This window comes from Tamandua tetradactyla, chromosome 2 (assembly GCF_023851605.1).
Source record: "Tamandua tetradactyla isolate mTamTet1 chromosome 2, mTamTet1.pri, whole genome shotgun sequence".
NCBI lineage: Eukaryota > Metazoa > Chordata > Mammalia > Pilosa > Myrmecophagidae > Tamandua > Tamandua tetradactyla.
Window position 1 is genome coordinate 194548543 of NC_135328.1, and position 18193 is coordinate 194566735.

An 18193-nucleotide genomic window follows, 5' to 3' on the forward strand; every position below is an offset into this window, starting at 1 on the left:
GAGAAAAACTAATGGAAGAAATTATCACTGAAAATTTCCCAACTCTTATGAAAGACCTAAAATTACAGATCCAAGAAGGGCAGCGCACCCCAAAGAGATTAGACCCAAATAGGCATTCTCCAAGACACTTACTAATTAGAATGTCAGAGGTCAAAGAGAAAGAGAGGATCTTGAAAGCAGCAAGAGAAAAACAATCCATCATATACAAGGGAAAGCCAATAAGACTATGTGTAGATTTCTCAGCAGAAACCATGGAAGCTAGAAGACAGTGGGATGATATATTTAAATTACTAAAAGAGAAAAACTGCCAACCAAGACTCCTATATCCAGTAAAATTATCCTTCAAAAATGAGGGAGAAATTAAAACATTCTCAGACAAAAATACACTGCAAACACTGAAAAGGGAAATAGACTCATATACCATAATAGTTGGAGACTTCAATTCACCATTCTCATCAATGGACAGAACATCTAGACAGAGGATCAATAAAGAAATAGGGAATCTGAATATTACTATAAATGAGCTAGACTTAACAGACATTTATAGGACATTACATCCCACAACAGCAGGATACACCCTTTTCTCAAGTGCTCATGAATCATTCTCAAAGATAGACCATATGCTGGGTCACAAAGCAAGTCTTAACAAATTTAAAAAGATTGAAATCATACACAACACTTTCTCGGATCATAAAGAATGAAGTTGGAAATCAATAATAGGCGGAGTGCCAGAAAATTCACAAATACATGGAGGCTCAACAACACACTCCTAAACAACGACTGGGTCAAAGAAGAAATTGCTAGAGAAATTAGCAAATACCTCGAGGTGAATGAAAATGAAAACACAACATATCAAAACTTATGGGACACAGCAAAGGCAGTGCTAAGAGGGAAATTTATTGCCCTAAATGCCTATATCAGAAAAGAAGAAAAGGCAAAAATTCAGGAATTAACTATCCATTTGGAAGAACTGGAGAAAGAACAGCAAACTAATTCCAAAGCAAGCAAAAGGAAAGAAATAACAAAGATTAGAGCAGAAATAAATGAAATTGAAAACATGAAAACAATACAGAAAATCAATAAGGCCAGAAGTTGGTTCTATGAGAAAATCAGTAAGATTGATGGGCCCTTAGCAAGACTGACAAAAAGAAGAGGAGAGAGGATACAAATAAATAAGATCAGAAATGGAAGAGGAGGCATAACTACTGACCTCACAGAAATAAAGGAGGTAATAACAGGATACTATGAACAACTTTACGCTAATAAATACAACAATTTAGAGGAAATGGACGGGTTCCTGGAAAGACATGAACAACCAACTTTGACTCAAGAAGAAATAGATGACCTCAACAAACCAATCACAAGTAAAGAAATTGAATCAATCATTCAAAAGCTTCCTAAAAAGAAAAGTCCAGGACCAGACGGCTTCACATGTGAATTCTATCAAACATTCCAGAAAGAATTAGTACCAACTCTCCTCAAACTCTTCAAAAAAATCGAAGCGGAGGGAAAACTACCTAATTCATTCTATGAAGCCAACATCACCCTCATACCAAAACCAGGCAAAGATATTACAAAAAAAGAAAACTACAGGCCAATCTCTCTAACGAATATAGATGCAAAAATCCTCAATAAAATTCTAGCAAATCGTATCCAACAACACATTAAAAGAATTATACATCATGACCAAGTAGGATTCATCCCAGGTATGCAAGGATGGTTCAACATAAGAATATCAATTAATGTAATACACCATATCAACAAATCAAAGCAGAAAAATCACATGATCATCTCAATTGATGCAGAGAAGGCATTTGACAAGATTCAACACCCTTTCCTGTTGAAAACACTTCAAAGGATAGGAATACAAGGGAACTTCCTTAAAATGATAGAGGGGATATATGAAAAACCCACAGCTAATATCATCCTCAATGGGGAAAAATTGAAAACTTTCCCCCTAAGATCAGGAACAAGAAAGCATGTCCACTTTCACCACTATTATTCAACATTGTGTTGGAGGTTCTAGCCAGAGCAATTAGACAAGAAAAAGAAATACAAGGCATGAAAATAGGAAAGGAAGAAGTAAAACTATCACTGTTTGCAGACGATATGATACTATACATCGAAAATCCGGAAAAATCCACAACAAAACTACTAGAGATAATAAATGAGTACAGCAAAGTAGCAGGTTACAAGATCAACATTCAAAAATCTGTAGCATTTCTATACACTAGCAATGAACAAGCGGAGGGGGAAATCAAGAAACGAATCCCATTTACAATTGCAACTAAAAGAATAAAATACCTAGGAATAAATTTAATTAAAGAGACAAAAAACCTATATAAAGAAAACTACAAAAAACTGTTAAAAGAAATCACAGAAGACCTAAATAGATGGAAGGGCATACCGTGTTCATGGACTGGAAGACTAAATATAGTTAAGATGTCAATCCTACCTAAATTGATTTACAGATTCAATGCAATACCAGTCAAAATCCCAACAACTTATTTTTCAGAAATAGAAAAACCAATAAGCAAATTTATCTGGAAGGGCAGGTTGCCCCGAATTGCTAAAAACATCTTGAGGAAAAAAAACAAAGCTGGAGGTCTTGCACTGCCTGACTTTAAGGCGTATTATGAAGCCACAGTGGTCAAAACAGCATGGTATTGGCATAAAGATAGATATATCGACCAATGGAATCGAATAGAGTGCTCAGATATAGACCCTCTCATCTATGGACATTTGATCTTTGATAAGGCAGTCAAGCCAACTCACCTGGGACAGAACAGTCTCTTCAACAAATGGTGCCTAGAGAACTGGATATCCATATGCAAAAGAATGAAAGAAGACCCATATCTCACACCCTACACAAAAGTTAACTCAAAATGGATCAAAGATCTAAACATTAGATCTAAGACCATAAAACAGTTAGAGGAAAATGTAGGGAGATATCTTATGAATCTTACAATTGGAGGCGGTTTTATGGACCTTAAACCTAAAGCAAGAGCACTGAAGAAGGAAATAAATAAATGGGAACTCCTCAAAATTAAACACTTTTGTACATCAAAGAACTTCATCAAGAAAGTAGAAAGACAGCCTACACAATGGGAATCAATATTTGGAAATGACATATCAGATAAAGGTCTAGTATCCAGAATTATAAAGAGATTGTTCAACTCAACAACAAAAAGACAGCCAACCCAATTACAAAATGGGAAAAAGACTTGAACAGACACCTCTCAGGGGAGGAAATACAAATGGCCAAAAGTCACATGAAGAGATGCTCAATGTCCCTGGCCATTAGAGAAATGCAAATCAAAACCACAATGAGATATCATCTCACACCCACCAGAATGGCCATTATCAACAAAACAGAAAATGACAAGTGCTGGAGAGGATGCGGAGAAAGAGGCACACTTATCCACTGTTGGTGGGAATGTCAAATGGTGCAACCACTGTGGAAGGCAGTTTGGCGGTTCCTCAAAAAGGTGAATATAGAATTGCCATACGACCCAGCAATACCATTGCTGGGAATCTACTCAAAGGAATTAAGGGCAAAAACTCAAACGGACATTTGCACACCACTGTTTATAGCAGCGTTATTTACAATTGCAAAGAGATGGAAACAGCCAAAATGTCCATCAACAGACGAGTGGCTAAACAAACTATGGTATATACATACGATGGAATATTATGCAGCTTTAAGGCAGGATAAACTTATGAAGCATGTAATAACATGGATGGACCTAGAGAACATTATGCTGAGTGAGTCTAGCCAAAAACTAAGACAAATACTGTATGGTCCCAATGATGTGAATCGACACTCAAGAATAAACTTGGAATATGTCATTGGTAACAGAGTTCAGCAGGAGTTAGAAACAGGGTAAGATAATGGGTAATTGGAGCTGATGGGATACAGACTGTGCAATAGGACTAGATACAAAAACTCAAAAATGGACAGCACAATAATACCTAATTGTAAAGTAATCATGTTAAAACACTGAATGAAGCTGCATCCGAGCTATAGGTTTTTGTTTTGTTTTGTTTTGTTCTTACTATTATTACTTTTATTTTTTTTCTCTATATTAACATTCTATATCTTTTTCGGTTATATTGCTAGTTCTTCTAAACCGATGCAAATGTACTAAGAAACGATGATCATGCATCTATGTGATGATGTTAAGAATTACTGATTGCATATGTAGAATGGTATGATTTCTAAAAAAAAAAAAAATGGACAGCACAATACTACCTAATTTCTACCTAATTGTAATGTAATTATGTTAAAACACTGAATGAAGCTGCATCTGAGCTATAGTTTTTTGTTTTTTTTCTTATTTTTTATTTTTTATTTTTATTTTTATTTTTTCTCTATATCATCATTTTATTTCTTTTTCTGTTGTCTTGCTATTTCTTTTTCTAAATCGATGTATATGTACTAAGAAATGATGATCATACATCTATGTGATGATATTAAGAATTACTGATTGCATATGTAGAATGAAATGATTTCTAAATGTTGTGTTAATTTTTTTTAATTAATTAAAAAAAATGACTTTGCAGCTAATTCTGACACCTTTTAAATCTGTATAAAAGTGTGCCGTGTCGAAGCAACAAACCTTCAGTGAGTGCTGCGTTTGAGATATTTAGTTTTATCTTTAAAAACCACCCGGTGTATTCATTTATACCATCTAAATATGAAATATGAAACACTGTTGTATGTATAATTTTGTGATCTTTATTTACTATGTAGTCATTTTAAGCATCTAAACAGATTACTGTATTGTGCTTAGTGTAAAAAAAAAGTACAGAATATACATTAAAGTAGAAAAAAAAATCATCCGTAATTCAATTTGGTTTATAACCTTACAGACTTTATATGTAGCAGTTTTTAATGGACTTGTTAATCATTAATTTACAATCATCTTGTTACTTAATATATTATAGCAATTCATACACACAGCCATCTTCTTAAATGCACACATAAGAATACACTGCAAAAAAAAGATCTATTTCCTTATTAATCAACATTTAAGTTTCCAGCTTCTACTACCATAAATACAGCAATAAGTGCCTGGCATACTTTTGAGCATTTTTTTCCTTCTTTATTGGTGCAGCTTAAATAATGATGATGAAAATGATAATGCTGACATTTATCACACATTTACTTTGTGCTAAGAACTATGCTATACACATGAATTTTCCCATTTAAACCTCACAGCAAATCTGTTCACTCTGTTTCACAGATGAAGATACCAAGGCACAGAAAACTTACATAATTTGTCCAAAGTCATACAGCTAATAAGGGATAAGAACTGGAATGTGAAACTGATTCCAGTGTTCTGATTTCAAACACTTAATCACTATGCAGTATGACCAATACTGAAATTAGTTGGGTTTTCCCCTTTTCCCTGGCAAAATCTCCAACACTAGGACTCTACCACAAGTCCCAATTTTATAGAGCAAGAAGTCTATACCCAGTGAGGTCTGGGGGTAAAATGCCACTGATGCATTCCTAAAGACCTTCAAGGCTGTTTTCCATCCCTACTTCCATACCTTACAAACACAATCTGGTAACCCTGCCCCTTTACTCTGCTGGATAAATCACTGTCAGAGAAAAATCTAATGGCACAGTCCACAGTTCTCTTTTTCTTTTTTACACACCTGACACCAAAAATTGGCTGATTTACATAACCAAGTATTTCCCTATCTCCTCAATCCTCAGCCCACACCCTCACTTTCAGATGATGACTTTGTGTCCTCCTTTTGTAATGACTTCTGATTACAACGCCCATCCATTCATTAACTGAACCCTCATCTGGAAAAGAAATGAGAAAATTCTGCCAGCCTCCCAAACCCTTGATATGGTATCATCCCAAGATCCAGGAACATCTCTGTCCTTGAGTCCCATAAGACAACTTTGTATCCTGTGATAAACTTGCCTTTTCCTGCTTAAGCCAGCCAGAACTGGTTTTATTATTTTACTAAAAGCACACAGAGGGCGGTGAGATGGTGACTCAGTGGCAGAGTTCTCACCTGCCACACAAGAGACCTGGGTTCAATTCCCGGTGCCTGTCCACATAAAAAAAAAAAATTAGAAAAGCACATGGATAGAATAGAGGCAGCTTTGCTAGTTCTTGCGAAATGGATGGTAAACAGGTTAAGTCCAACATATAGTGAATATAACATGCAAACTGCAGGTATCATAGCCTGGATGAATCCAGCCTCTTCCACTTACTAGCCAGACAGTCTCATCTCTAGCCCTTCCCTTCCCTCTGCCCAGCCCTAGAACAGGGTTTATTACTGGAGATTAATGGTTCCATCAAGAGACCGTAATACTCAACATTAGTGAGGTACAGAATCTGTAGAAGCATCAGCAGCTGAGGTATCTAAATTGAGCTCAAATGTCTTAGTCTATCACCTGTTCCTCTTCATACACAAATGTCATGGAAAGTTCAATAAAAGTGGAAATGATCTTACAGATTTCTGCTGTGACAAGTGTGAACAGCTGAGTTTAAAGCTCTCCTACCTGTTCTTCCTTGTACAATAGTAGCCTGAGAAACCAAATGTAATTTTTCAAGAAAGAAACTAGCATGCACTTTTTGAGGGAAAGCCGGGTACTATAACAGTAGCAAATTTACAGTAAAGGATTAGGTCGCCGTTTAAAAAAAATGGGATTTAAAAACATTTCAAATTGCATTCTGTGGAACCCTAGGGTCCATGGACATTATTTAGACGCTCCTTGTTAAGTCAAGTTTACTTTTGAAAAGTCAAGTCTGAAATATATAGGTCACCAGAGAATTCAAGAAGACTGGAAGAGGCAGGACTCTAGGCTAAGTAACTGGAAGTGGAGTTCTCAAACAATTAGGGGGAGTAGAACCCCAAAGAAACCAGAATTGGGGGGTCTCACCCAGAGCAGTTGGGAGAGAGAGGCCTCTTTTTGTTAATTACGCAGACAGTGATGGCTAAATTGCTCTCCCAGTCTTGGGGTGAGCCATGGTTGTAAGGGGAGAGGAGGTAACTGGAGGAAGGCTTTCTTTAATAGACGATTCGGCTTGATTCAGTTAATGCATAAAAGCTTCTGCATAAAATTCCATTTGGAAAAAAAAGCTGTTGTTTTAAAGTTTAAAAAACAGTGAGATGAGCATAGTTCAATCAGACATGACCACATGTATACACTTACTAAAAGCAAGTAAATTGACAAGGATTAAAGTTGCACTATTGTCTTGCAATACTTTTGGAAGCAGAAAACCTTTCCTAAGTGCTTCATTTCACTTGAATATTTTAAACAATTGGGAGGGAGCAGGGACCCAGCTACTGGGTACTAACATCCCAAAGCAAGAAAGAGTAAGAAACAAGGGTGGAAGGGAGTGGTGGCAAGGGAATAGTGATTCAGAGCAGTATCAGAGTCTATGTTGGATGAAGAGGGAATTTGTAAAGAGGAGAAACCTAGTGTGGGGAAGTGTAGGATGATGAGGGCATCCATACATTAGCACAGACCAGAACAGGAATTCAGAGTCCTAGCATGGAGAGACAGAGCCTGAGGACTAGGGGTAATCAGCAATTTTAATATGTTAATTTTCTGATTTTGATAGTTCTATTGTGATTATGTAGGAGACTGTCCTTGTTCGTAGAGGAAAAAAATGTATTCAGGACTGATAGGGCACCAGGTCAGCTACTTGACTCTCAAATAGTTCAGAAAAAAACATTACTTGTACTGTACCTCCATAATTTTGTGATTATTTCAAAGTTCTTTTAAAAAATGTGCATGAAGCCCCCTTCGGGGAATGGTGAGAGTGGGGAAAAATTCAACTTTCCCAAGTTTAATTCTTGATATTCTCACAAGCAGTGTGGACAACCAAAGCTATAAGCTGAGCCCCCAGTCTTGGGGTTTGTTCACATAAAACTTAACCCCACAAAGGGTAGGTCAAGTCTACTTAAAATTTAGGCCTAAGAGTCACCCCCAAGAGAGCCTCTTTTGTTGCTCAGAAGTGGCCTCTCTCTCCAGCCAATATGATGAGCAGTCTCACCACTCTCCCCCTCTCTGCGTGGGACATGAATCCCAGGGGTGTGGACCTTCCTGGCAACATGGGATAAAGATCCTGGAATGAGCTGAGACTCAGCATCTAAGGACTGAGAAAAACCCTAGAATGAGCTGAGAATTAACATCAAGAGACTGAGAGAACCTTCTCAACCAAAAGGGGGAAGAGTAAAATGAGACAAAGTGTCAACGGCTGAGAGATTCCAGAGTCCAGAGGTTATCCTGGAGGTTATTCTTACGCATTAAGTAGATATCACCTTGTTGTTCAAGATGTAGTGGAGAGGCTGGAGGGAATTGCCTGAAAATGTAGTGCTGTGTTCCAGTAGCCATGTTTCTTGAGGATGATTGAACAATGATATAGCTTTCACAATGAGACTCTGTGAATGTGAAAACCTTATGTCTGATGCTCCTTTTAGCTACTATATCAACAGAAGAGTAGAACATATGGAATAAAAATAAATAATAGGGGGAACAAATGTTAAAATAAATTCAGTTTGAAATAGTGGTAAATGAAAACGAGGGGTAAGGGGTATGGTACGTATAGTCTTTTTATTCTCTATTATCATTTTATTTCTTTTTCCATTGTCTTATTTCTTTTTCTAAATCGATGCAAATGTACTAAGAAATGATGAATATGCAACTATGTGATGATATTAAGAATTACTGATTATATATAGAGAATGGAATGATTTCTAAAAAAAAATGTGCATGCTCCTTTTATCTACCTTGTCAACAGATGAGTAGAACATATGGAATAAAAATAAATAATAGGGGGAACAAAAATTAAAATAAATTTAGTTTGAAATGCTAGTGATCAATGAAAGGGAGGGGTAAGGAGTATGGTATGTAATTTTTTTTTTCAGTTTTCGTTTTATTTTTCTGTTGTCTTTTTATTTCTTTTTCTGAATTGATGCAAATGTGCTAAGAAATTATCATGATGATGAATATGCAACTATGGGATGATACTGTGAATTATTGATTATATATGTAGAACGGAATGAGCATATATTAAGAATGTGTTTCTTGTAATTTTTTTTAATTAATAAAAAATTTTTTAAATATATTCAAAAAATAAAAAATGTGCATACAATTGGGTAAAAAACCCACCTCTATCCTCCCTTCCCTTAAGCAGTATGGAGTTCACTGAACAATATTCAATTGGTAAGATACTCTATAGTCTCTTTGGAACAATTCATGTATTATCTGACTGGCCTGGTCAAGATTTTTGTTGTTGTCATTGTTTTAAAGTTTGTTTGGATTTAGATTTTTTTGTTGCTGCTATTTCATAGCATTACTAATTGACTAGAACCCTGAGGGAATTAAAAGCACTGTAATTTATCATTAATCTATGTATACAAATTAAGAGGAGATTTGGCTAAGAAGTAAAACTATTGTTATATGAATAAAGGCATCGTAACTCCAGAGCCTATATTCTTGGCCATTATGTTAAACTGCCTCAAAAAGAATACACACTTTAAGGTATATACCCCAAAGAACTGAAAACAAATCAAACACTTGTACACCAATGTTTACAGCAGCCTTATTCATAGCAGCCAAAAGGGAGAAACAACCTGAGTGTCCAACAACAAATGAACAGATAAAGTGTGATTTATTTTGTTGGCATATTACTCAGCTATAAAAAGGAATGAAGTATTGTTATATGATACAACATATATGAACTTTGAAAACATGATGCTAAATGAAATGTCAGACACAAAAGGACAAACAGTATATGATTCCACTTATATGAATAACTACAATAGGGAAATTAATAGGGACAGAAAGCAAACAGAAATTACCAGGGCTGGGGGTAGGGAAGAATGGAGATTTATTGCTTAAAGGAATATAAGGGTTTGATTGGGGTGATGAAAAAGTTTTGGAAATAAAGAGCGGTGATGGTTACACAACACCGTGATTTGTAGTTATGGCAGTGTATCACAGACTTAAAAATGGTTGAAGTGATCAATATATATAGCAGCACAATTTTTTTTAAAAAGTAGTAACAAAGAAAAAAATATCAGACCATGTCTAAATTTTGTAAAGACAGCTCTAAGACTAACTTCAAGATCAGAGGAATCACTGAAGAGTCACGAGCAGGACATCATTCATGAGGGAGGCTAAGATGAGGAGGGTCTGGATTAATTTATTCAAACATGAAATCGAGGATCATTTCTTATATGATTTTGTATTCCCAGTGCCAAATACAGTAGGTACTCAAAGTTTTCTCGAATGAATAAATAGAGCCTTACTATGTGCCCAGCAGAGGTGGAGAAAGGAGGAAAGCATTCTAATATCTAAAGGATGTAGAGTAGAAAGAACTGGAGTCTGGAAAGGTATAGTTTCAGACAAAAGAACCCACTCCAGCTAGGTTAGGCAAAAAGGAATTTATATCTAGGTATTACATGACTTACAAAATTAATGGAAGGGCTATAGGAGCAGGCCCTGGCAGAACTTCCCAACTCCTAAGCCACAAAATAATATCATGTTTGCCATGATCAAAAAGGTATGGCCATCACTGCAGAAAGTCACCAAAGCAGGTGGCTGTTGACTGGAAAACTCATTGCCTCTGCTATATTTTTCAGCAAAACCTGATGCCTCTAAACGAAATCACAAAGAAAGACAGATGATAAAGATTGAGATGGTATAATCTAGGAACGCCTAGAGTGTATAATGATAATGACTAAATGTACAAATTTTAAAAATGTTTTTGCATGAGGAAGAACAAAGGAATGTCATTACTGCAGGGTGCTGAAAACAGATGGTAATTAATATTTTTAAATTTCAACTTATGTGTGAGACTAAAGCAAAAAATGTTTATTTGGTACAAAATTTATATTTTGACTAGTGCATTTCCTAATACAACATATGTAGATAGTTGGTTGAACATAAGTACGTGAAACCTTGGGTAGGACATGAGATTTTGCTGGTTTGTCCAGAGTGATGCCCCAATGAATCCCAGAGTGATTTGATCAGTGAATGGAAAAGTATTTGCAAAGTCCCCTTCCGGGAATGGTGAGAACGGGAGAAAATTCAACCTCCCCCAATTGAATTCTTGATATTCTCATAAGCAGTGTGAACAACCAAAGCTATAGGCTGAGCCCCCAGTCTTGGGGCTTGTTCATATGAAACTTAACCCCACAAAGGATAGGTCAAGCCTACTTAAAATTAGGCCTGAGTCACCCCCAAGAGAACCTCTTTTGTTGTTCAAATGTGGCCTCTCTCCAGCCAACACAACAAGCAAACTCACCACCCTCCCCCTGTCTACGTGGGACATGACTCCCAGGGGTGTGGACCTTCCTGGCAACATGGGTCAGAAAACCTAGAATGAGCTGAGACCCAGCATTAAGGGATTGAGAAAATCTCTGGACCAAAAGGGGAAGAGTGAAATGAGACAAAGTGTCAATGGCTGAGAGATTCCAAACACAGTGGAGGGGTTATCCTGGAGGTTATTCTTATGCATTAAGTAGATATCACCTTGTTATTCAAGATGTAGTGGAGAGGCTGGAGGGAATGGCCTGAAAATGTAGAGCTGTGTTCCAGTAGCCATGTTTCTTGATGATGATTGTATAATGATATAGCTTTCCCAATGTGACTGTGATCGTGAAAACCTTGTGTCTGATGCTCCTTTTATCTACCTTGTCGACAGACAAGTAGAACATATGGAATAAAAATAAATAGGGGGAACAAATGTTAAAATAAATTCAGTTTGAAATACTAGTGATCAATGAAAGGGAGGGGTATGGGGTATGGTATGCATAATTTCTTTTTGTTTTCATTTTCTTTTTTTGTTGTCTTTTTATTTCTTTTTCTGAACTGATGCAAATGTTCTAAGAAATGATCATGATGATGAATATACAACTATGTGATGATATTGTGAATTACTGATTAAATATGTAGAATGGAATGAGCATATGTTAAGAAGGTTTGAGTTTCTTTCTTATAATTTTTTTTTAATTAAAAAAAAAAAACCTGATGCCTCACATTCAGCTTCTCTCCACAATTAATCCAGTTCCAAATTCAATTCTTAGGAAAGAATTGGAATAGTTTTTCGCTTTCTAGCCTCTTCCGTAAGAGAAGGCACACTAGAAGCAGGAACGTGTTTTGAGCCAGCCAAATCCACAATATTTGCCAAACTTGTACTAAACAGCCTAGTGTTGCTGGGGGAAAAAAAAGTATAATCTCCAATCTCCAATGGGTCCTTAACTCTGCCTGGTAATCCTACATTTCTCTAGTAAACACATTCTCCCACACTCTACAATGACTTTCAAATCTTCTTCAATCTACTCAAACCTCTAACCTACTCTCACTCTAAGCATAAAATTCCACCTCTCACTTTACAAAGAAAATAAAAGCCATGAGAAAACAATTCATCTTACCAGTACCAAACATACAATCTCTATCTATACCTTCATTTCCTCCTTCCCTTCTGTTAAATGGATAATGAATCCATCTTCCTAAGGCTGCTTTCTCCACCTATACTTTGGATCCCATCCCCTCCCACCTTCTCAGAAATTTTACGCTATTGGTGACCCAATTTCTCTCTTGAATATTCAACTCTGTCCTCTCAATTGGATCCTTGGTAACTCCTCATCCCCTTTAGCTACCACATCCTCTCTAAAATAATGTCTAGATTGATTGCCTGGATCCTTGTCTCATATCTGGCTTCCATCACAAAATAACTCTTGCCAAGGTTACCAAGAACTTCATAATAAAGACAACAGACTTTTTTTGATCCTCATGCTATTTAAATTCTGACACAGATCATTCCCTTACTTCTAAAAGAATATTCCTCTCGTTCTCTTGTAGGTTCATCCTCCTGTTCTTGGCCACTAAATGTTGGAACTTCCCAAGGCTCTGACCCATGTGATCTTACCCACACATACTACTTAATTATCACCTAGATTACTCCCAAATCTACTATGTTCAACACAAGCATGGCTTCTGCGCTCCAAAGTTCAACTGCCTCCTAGATGTCACAAATGAATCCCTCCATAAAAAACCCAAGGAACAAAACTAACAAACTAGTTTCTAGTCATTTTCTAGCGTTCCATTGAACACTACAAGATATTCTAATGCCTCACTGAATGGTACTGCTACGTATTCAGCTGCATGAGAAACCTAGGGCTTATCTTTGCTTCCTCTCTCTTAAGTTTCAGGAATCCAACCCATCACCAGTCCTAACCATTTTACCTCCTATATATCTCTAGAATCTGTTCAATTCTCCACAGGTCCACCAAGATATGTCAGTCCTCATTGCCAATTATCTCTCACCAGGACCACTGCAGAACCTAAGTCGTCTATCTGAATTCACTACGGCTCACCTTCAATCTGTTCACACCACTGAGACAAAGGGGTCAAGCCACCGCCCCTTCCACACATACAGCCCCCCCCACCCACCCAAAAAACCAACCCTCAGTGATTCCCATCTCATCTTAAGATAAAAGCTACAGATCTCTGCAGGGCCTAACCTTCTAACCGCCTCCAATTTCATCTTGTACCACTCTCCCCTCGTTATCTTTGAAGCAGTCACACTGGCCTCTTTGTGCCTTTTGTCAGTCACCCATGTAATGCTGTGGCTTCCTCTCTTCACCTAATTATTTGGAATTCAGCTCAGGCATCTCTTTCTCAGAAAAGGCTTCCTGCATATTTAAGCACTCAAAGCGTCAGATAGCTGTCCGAGGTAGCACTTATTTTACATTAACTAAAGAGATGTTAGATTGTTTAACATCTGTTTTCTCCACCAGACTCAATCTCCCTGACGTCAGGGACTATTTGATTCACAACGTCTCCCAAACGCACAATAAATATTAGTTGAATGATTGAGAAGAGGACCTAGTTCACAGATGTGAGTCTCAAGCTTCTCAATATAACTGCGCTCTCGAGAAGCAGAAGGCGGATATTTTCTTCATCTGTCTCTCTCAGCGGCATAGGGGAGACTCTAATGAAAGACTGTACAGTCAGTTGCAGAAACAAGCCTCACCTCCTCAGACAGGGAGTCTAGGAGACAGGCCTTATCTTCCTGGGAGCGCCCCACACATGACTGGACACAAGTGGGCGATTATCCAAGTCAGTCGTCGAGGTCCCTCCAACACCCCACCCGGCAGCTACAGGGTCTGGGTCCTGCCGCCAGACAGCCCAAACCTCGGCTCCCGCCAGGAAGGAGAGCCCATGCTACTACTTACCAGGGATAGAAATCAGGACCCTCAACTGAGAAGGGCCATGCTCAAACCCCACAACCAAAACGCTGCCTCCAGACTCGGGTAGCCACCCCCTAGCTTCCTTATACTTACTCGGCGTCAAGTAGAAGACAGCCAGCCACGCCATTGCGCGAAAAGCCGAACCCAGTCGGCGCGTTTATACCCACAAGACACAGCGCGCGTAGGCGGGACTCCAGGTTCATCCGCCAACCCTGAAGTCGGGCATTCGTGATGTTAGGAAGAGCTGCCCAATAACAAGAGACTATCCCGAAAGCGACGCAGCCTATTGGGAGATGATTGGGTTCTCCAAGCCGGAAGTTCTAAAGGAAAGGCTAAGTTCGAGCCAATCGCGCTGTGTGGAAGCGTGCCGCCTCGGTCCCTACTGGCACTGAGAGGAGCGGCTGCCGCCATGATAGAACAGCAGAAGCGCAAGGGCCCTGAGTTACCACTTGTCCCAGTCAAGCGGCAGCGGCATGAGTTGCTTTTGGGAGCGGCGGGGTCGGGCCCCGGAACCGGGCAGCAGCAGACGACGCCAGGAGCTTTGCTGCAAGCGGTAAGAAAAGGAACAGGTGGCCTTCGCTGCTCGGCTTCTCTTGCTCTCTCCTCAGAGCGCCACACCGAGTGATGCCGCATTGCGGGAGAGGAACGAGAATATTGACCTGGAGTTAAACTCTTTAAAAGCGCCCTATACCCTACAGATGCTCGATACGTGTTCCCGCGTTTGATGCCCTTTTTCAGCATCTCGACCGCCCTGGAGGTGGCAGTAGAATTGGAATGAAGAGCCATAGGCTCATAGCTGGCCTCAGGGCCGCGGCTTAGGCTTCCAAAGTTTTCCAGGGATCCGGGATAGAATAAACATTTGGTAGAAATTTGTAGAGTGAATAAATGCGTGAGTGAGTGAAGGGAGAATGCGATGAAATGAATGTTATTGGCTCCCTTAGGGACCGGGCAAGTTGGTTTCCCTCTTTCAGCTTCCCTTTATTTCTCTGTACTAATATTATGAACTGGATAGTACAGTTAGTATTCATGGAGCCCTTGTGCTGAGTGCCTTGTGTATGTGATATCCATTCATCTTGGTAACAGCCTAGGAGTTAGGAACTATTATCCCATTTTGCAAATGGAACAACAAACTCTTATCAAATAAAGTGATGGAAATAGATCTTGAACCCAGGCAGTCTGACTCCACAATCCATGCTCTTAACTGCTCTTGTAACGTGAAGAAGTAGTGGCCACTTCTCCTCTGCTGCTGTGAGAATCAGATGAAAGAATATATGTACTCTCTTTTTTTTTTTTTTCAAACCCTCAACCAACCCATCAGCGAATCCTGCCAGAATTGCTATTTCTATCATCTCTATTGCTTCCTCTTGGTCTAAGCTATTATTTGTCTCATCTGAGATTTTGCAGTATGGTCCTAATCAGTCTTGACTGTTTCAGCTCCTGCTTTCTACAATCTGTTCTCAGTCCAGCTTTCCATTTCACTCAGAGTAAAAACCAAAAACTTCACAATCTTTTGCCCACTTTTCCCTCTACCTCTCTGATACATCAATCTTCTTTCCTTGCTCTGGTCTCTATGCTCCTGCCTCAGTGCCTTTGCATTTGCTCATCCCTTTGTCAGCATGTTCTTCTAAATGCTTGCATGGTTTACACTCTCAGCTCTTCAGTTTTGTGTAAATATCACTTTTTCCGTGAGTTCTTTCCCGACCACAGTATTTTAAATTGCAATATCCCATACTCTCTATCCCACATTCCTCCTGTTTTTCCCTATTGTACATACCATTGTATGTAATATATATATATTTTAAACTTTTCTCTTTCCCATTCCACCAGAATGTAAACTCTATTGATTTTATTCACAGATGTTTTTGCAGTTCCTGGGCACATATTTTTTTTAATGAATAAATAAGCTGGAAACCACTGAAGAGATGTGGAGATTATTGTTAGTGTGCCTGTTCTTCCTACCAACAAATTAGAGCATCAGCCCAGGTTTAGAAAGTGAATTGCTCAAGCCTAGGCTTTGTGTCCAGGGCCATAATCAAATCCTACTTTCTGCAGGAGTCCCTACCCTGCAGGGTTGTTGTTAAGCTCAGTTCTGTCGTTCACTCATTAAATGCACCAGACATTGGGAAAAGATTGTTGAATGACACAGGCAAAGTCCCTGCAGTCATGGAGCTACTGTTCTAGTGTGAGAAGCAGACGAAATATATAAACAAATATATGAGAAAGGTAATTTCAGATGGTGATTAAGGAATATGGATGTGTGTGTGTGTGTGTGTGTGTGTGTGTGTGTGTGTGTGTGTATGGAATATATATATAAGGAATCACCTTATATTAATATATAAAGTGGTATGTACTGTATGAAGTACAGTAGGTGATTGGAATACAGGTGGGGAAGAGTCAGGGGAAACTACAAATGCAAAGATCCTGCAACAGAAATAAGTTTAATGTTTGAATAATAGAAATGTTGGCTATGGGACAGCAGCAGAGGGAGGGAGAGAAAGAATTAATGTAGCAGGTGATCATTGGAATGTTCAACAGAAGAGTATCGTATTGAGACATGACAAACCATGAACCAAGTATAAAAAAGTTTTTTGCAGCAAAAAAAAAAAAAAAGAGGCATGCATGATGTGAAAAGAGCTGAAATCCATTCCATCCATCGTTTTCTCTTCTCCCTCTCTCTCTCTTCCTACTCCCCGCCACCACCCTCAAATTTTTCAGCCTCCTTTGCTTATATACAGTGAGTACTCTGTGTTTCTGTCTTTTGTTTAGGGGCCTCCAAGGTGTTCCTCTCTTCAAGCCCCAATCATGCTGCTCTCCGGACATGAAGGGGAAGTGTATTGTTGCAAGTTTCACCCCAATGGATCCACTTTAGCATCTGCAGGATTTGATCGACTGATATGTAAGACAGTTTTTGAATCTGATGTAATTGCACTCTACCATGTAGTGATTATTTTTTATCTGTGATCAGTGTAGATTGATTATCTCTGAAAATGAGGAAACATGACAAACTACATTGCTAACAAACTAAAGTGAGGTTGTGAGAATTCTAAATGATCTTGGGTATAGAACTTGGGGTATGTGTGGTAAATACAGAAGAGATTATATTACTAATTGGAAAGTAAGTTCTGGTTTGGGAATACCTTCCTCATATAGGCAAGTGTTGAGCTGATTTAGCAAGACGAGATCTCCAACTTTTTGTAATGAGGACAGAGAAAAGTTCTTTTCCCAAAGTTGTGAGGCCCTCCTGGGGATCCATACTCACAGTCCTAGCAAATAGGAAGGAAAGGGGATTCTAGAATAGCAACTGCCTTAGATATTATTAAGATCTATTGCCAGATTCTTAACTACCAGTCAGGAATACCCATTTTGGAAGAATAAGTAGAAATAAATCACTTTGAGGGGTCATGTGAAAAGCATAGAGAAGATAATCGAGCATTTTTTTCTTCTCTGTATTTACCCCATTATGAAATGAAATTAGTCCCTTGGCTCTTTTAGTAACTATGCATCAGGGTGGATGTTATCTGTTTTCACTGCCCATTTTGATTTAGATACTCCAGTTCTGTCATCTTTAAACTTATTGATGGCCAAGCAACTGGAAGGCATGAGATTCTGTGCACAGCATCCTTAAATTTTTTATTTAATTTCATTAAAAAAAAAATTTGTAGGGCGGGCCACAGTGGCTCAGTGGGCAGAGTTCTTACCTGCCATGCCAGAAACCCGAGTTTGATTCCCGGTGCCTGCCCATATGTTTTTTTCAAAAAAAAAAAATATGTAGTAGTTTTATCAGCAAAAAAATTTCTATTGTGTACCTTATTATGTATATAGGTGCTCCTTAATGACACTTATCAAAACTTCTGTCCATGCTAGACCAAGCTCCCTGAGAAAAGGAGCTGTGTCTATCTCCTTTACTCTAGCCACCATGCCTGCCATGTAGTAGGTGTTCAGTATATGCGGAATG

General features: G+C 38.5%; 2 protein-coding genes across 2 annotated transcripts in view; one reads left to right on the forward strand and one right to left on the reverse strand.

The window, feature by feature from the left end:
* ZCCHC17 (zinc finger CCHC-type containing 17) overlaps window positions 1-14412 on the reverse strand; it is an 87301-nt gene extending 72889 nt beyond the window's left edge. The window contains exon 1 of the mRNA XM_077150517.1: window positions 14332-14412. The gene's annotated coding sequence lies outside the window, so the exon portion shown is untranslated. The remainder of the gene's footprint in view (window positions 1-14331) is intronic.
* A 172-nt stretch (window positions 14413-14584) lies between these two features.
* SNRNP40 (small nuclear ribonucleoprotein U5 subunit 40) overlaps window positions 14585-18193 on the forward strand; it is a 30973-nt gene continuing 27364 nt past the window's right edge. Inside the window, exons 1-2 of the mRNA XM_077150519.1 lie at window positions 14585-14791; window positions 17005-17134. Coding sequence (XP_077006634.1) covers window positions 14648-14791; window positions 17005-17134 — 274 coding nt within the window. The 5' untranslated portion in view covers window positions 14585-14647. The remainder of the gene's footprint in view (window positions 14792-17004; window positions 17135-18193) is intronic.